Raw genomic sequence first — 2277 nt, forward strand, 5'->3', positions numbered from 1 at the left:
AACCAGCTTCATCTCATGTGGTTGCTGGCTCGTGCTCCGAACCACTTTTCTGCCACACCTGAAGTTCTAGAGTGGATATTAGCCCAGGCATGTGTACGGTGGTATATACAGTTAATCTGGGTCTGCATATATGATTGATCCTAGAAACAGGCACATTACCTGAGATGCTTCTACAAAAAAATCAGCACGCATCTGAAACTACTTGTTTTGGTTACTTGTCTGTTCTGTTTTTTTTTTCCCTATAATCTGAGATATTTTAGCTTCCCAGAAGTGGTAAAGAGTACTGTAGCGTGACCTTTACCAAGCCCTCCCAGGACTTCAGCAGCTATGTTTAAAGTATGTCTTAATATTTGAAAGCATGAAGAGCTGAAGGAAAGCACAACTGCTACTGTTGCATCTGTTCCCAAGAAGACCCAATAGCTAGAGCACTCAAGAGACACACAAGGATCTAAAGCTCAAATCCCTCCCTGGCCTGAGGTGTTGATTCAAACGTGCAGAACCCCACCGTCAGTCAGCTGCAGGGTGTGAAGATGTTTTGTTTGTTCGGGTGATGGACAATCTCCACACTCCCTGACAGACAGAATTGCAACTTTTGCTGTAAGGAGCTCACCAGCCAAAGGCCTAATGGTGTGCTCTACGCAAAGAAGAGCTGCAATGAGTAGGAATAGGTTATTGGACAATGGTTAGGTCACAAAAAAGTCAGAAAGGGCACTGCAATGCGTGCCTCATAGGCCTCTGATGAATGGCCCTTTACTAGGCTGTTGAGCAAAGGCAAGTCCAGCACCACTTCATCAGCTACTTTGAAAACGCAGACCCACCCTCTACCGTCTGACATCTGTGGCTTATCTTTCAAAAACCTGCTCCACGGTAAAGTCTGTAGCTGTGACTCACAATGAATCATAGACGCCTGCCTACAGGCCACTTCAACGAGCTGAAGTCTCCAAGATTTAGATCACAGAACCTTTCTGATGGCTTCTTGGGCAAAGGGGCTCCTTGGTCATTGCTGCATATTCCAGACCCCTTTGCCAGGTCCCTCTCTAGACAGAAGGGTCTTGTTGTGGGAGACCTTATAAGCGCCCAGTGATATAACACCGGGCATTGTCATGCTCCAAGTACCACATACGAACCCAATTTGAAAATCCTTAATCCCCCAACTCCACACACGCACAATACTGACCCTTGTATCAGGCCTGTTTAAATACATACACCTAGACATCCGTGTTTGTAATAACACCAACAGCATTTCACAACCTTTAGTGTAAATATCAACATACTGTTATTTTCAGGTCACATGCTTACATCATTGAAGTAGTCTCTTAAAAATTCCTCGTTCATGGCTCCTGCTGCTCCCACCGTGACTCCTCCTCCAGACACCACTGTCTTGCCTTCCAAACCTGCCATGCCTTCAGCCCCTCCAGCTGCCATGGCTCCATAATCAGCACCAGAAAGGAGATGTCTTTGCTCTTCCCATCTTTCCTTGGAAATTGTGGTGTGATGCTCTTTTACTTGAGAGGCAGAACTTCCTGCTCCTGCTGCACTTTCCACTCCACTCATTCCTGCCGACGCTGCTGCTGCTGCTGTTGCTGCTCCGTTGGCTGCTCCTCTTGAGCTCCCAAGTATAGTGGGTGGGATGAAGCTTAGCACTGGCTACATAAATAACACAAATTAGGATGCGACATGAAAGCTGCGCTGTCTAGCACTTGGAACTCACCAAACCAGCAGCGAGGCTGGGTGCGACCTGGGAGGGTGCTGTCTTACGACTTGTTTGAATTCGCACTTATACATGTTGCTGCAAGGAATAAAAGACCTCCTGAATAGGGTGCAGCTTCCACAACTGCGTTCCCAAGGAGGATCATGGAAATGTTTCTACAATCATTGCTTCCCTGAAACTCAAAGGGTTGGGAGTGACAGCAGGAAAAAAAATAAAAACAACCACCCAAAAAAAAAGACTTGCAAAACTCCAGAGCTCAGCTGTTCCAGGAAAGGCTGTGCCCAGCTTTCCCTGGACACACAGTGGGGGAGTGCACACTGCCTGCTGGCTTTTTAGTACTGCCTGACCCTTTCTTCTTTCCTAGCAGTTTGGTTTACCCGTTAATTGTCTTTTAATGAGAATTTGGTGAGCATGGGCCTTAAATCAAAGTCTTTTACTTTATTTCTGTTTCTCTGTAACTGTAGAAGCATGCCAGTATCACGTCCTTTTTTTTGAAAACTGGATTTTGTAGCATAACAAGAAAGGGCAAACTTCTTTTGACAATCACTGTTCCCTCTGCATATTTG

General features: G+C 45.9%; 1 protein-coding gene across 1 annotated transcript in view; it reads right to left on the bottom strand.

Moving 5' to 3' along the window:
• Positions 1-2277, bottom strand: part of DSG2 (desmoglein 2) — a gene marked incomplete at its 5' end in the record, with an annotated part of 16645 nt that overhangs the window by 1829 nt on the left and 12539 nt on the right. Inside the window, one exon of the mRNA XM_010142223.1 lies at positions 1300-1643. Within this exon, the coding sequence (XP_010140525.1) occupies positions 1300-1643 (344 nt within the window). The remainder of the gene's footprint in view (positions 1-1299; positions 1644-2277) is intronic.

This window comes from Buceros rhinoceros, unplaced genomic scaffold (genome assembly GCF_000710305.1).
Source record: "Buceros rhinoceros silvestris isolate BGI_N320 unplaced genomic scaffold, ASM71030v1 scaffold1618, whole genome shotgun sequence".
In the NCBI taxonomy this organism is placed as follows: Eukaryota; Metazoa; Chordata; class Aves; order Bucerotiformes; family Bucerotidae; genus Buceros; species Buceros rhinoceros.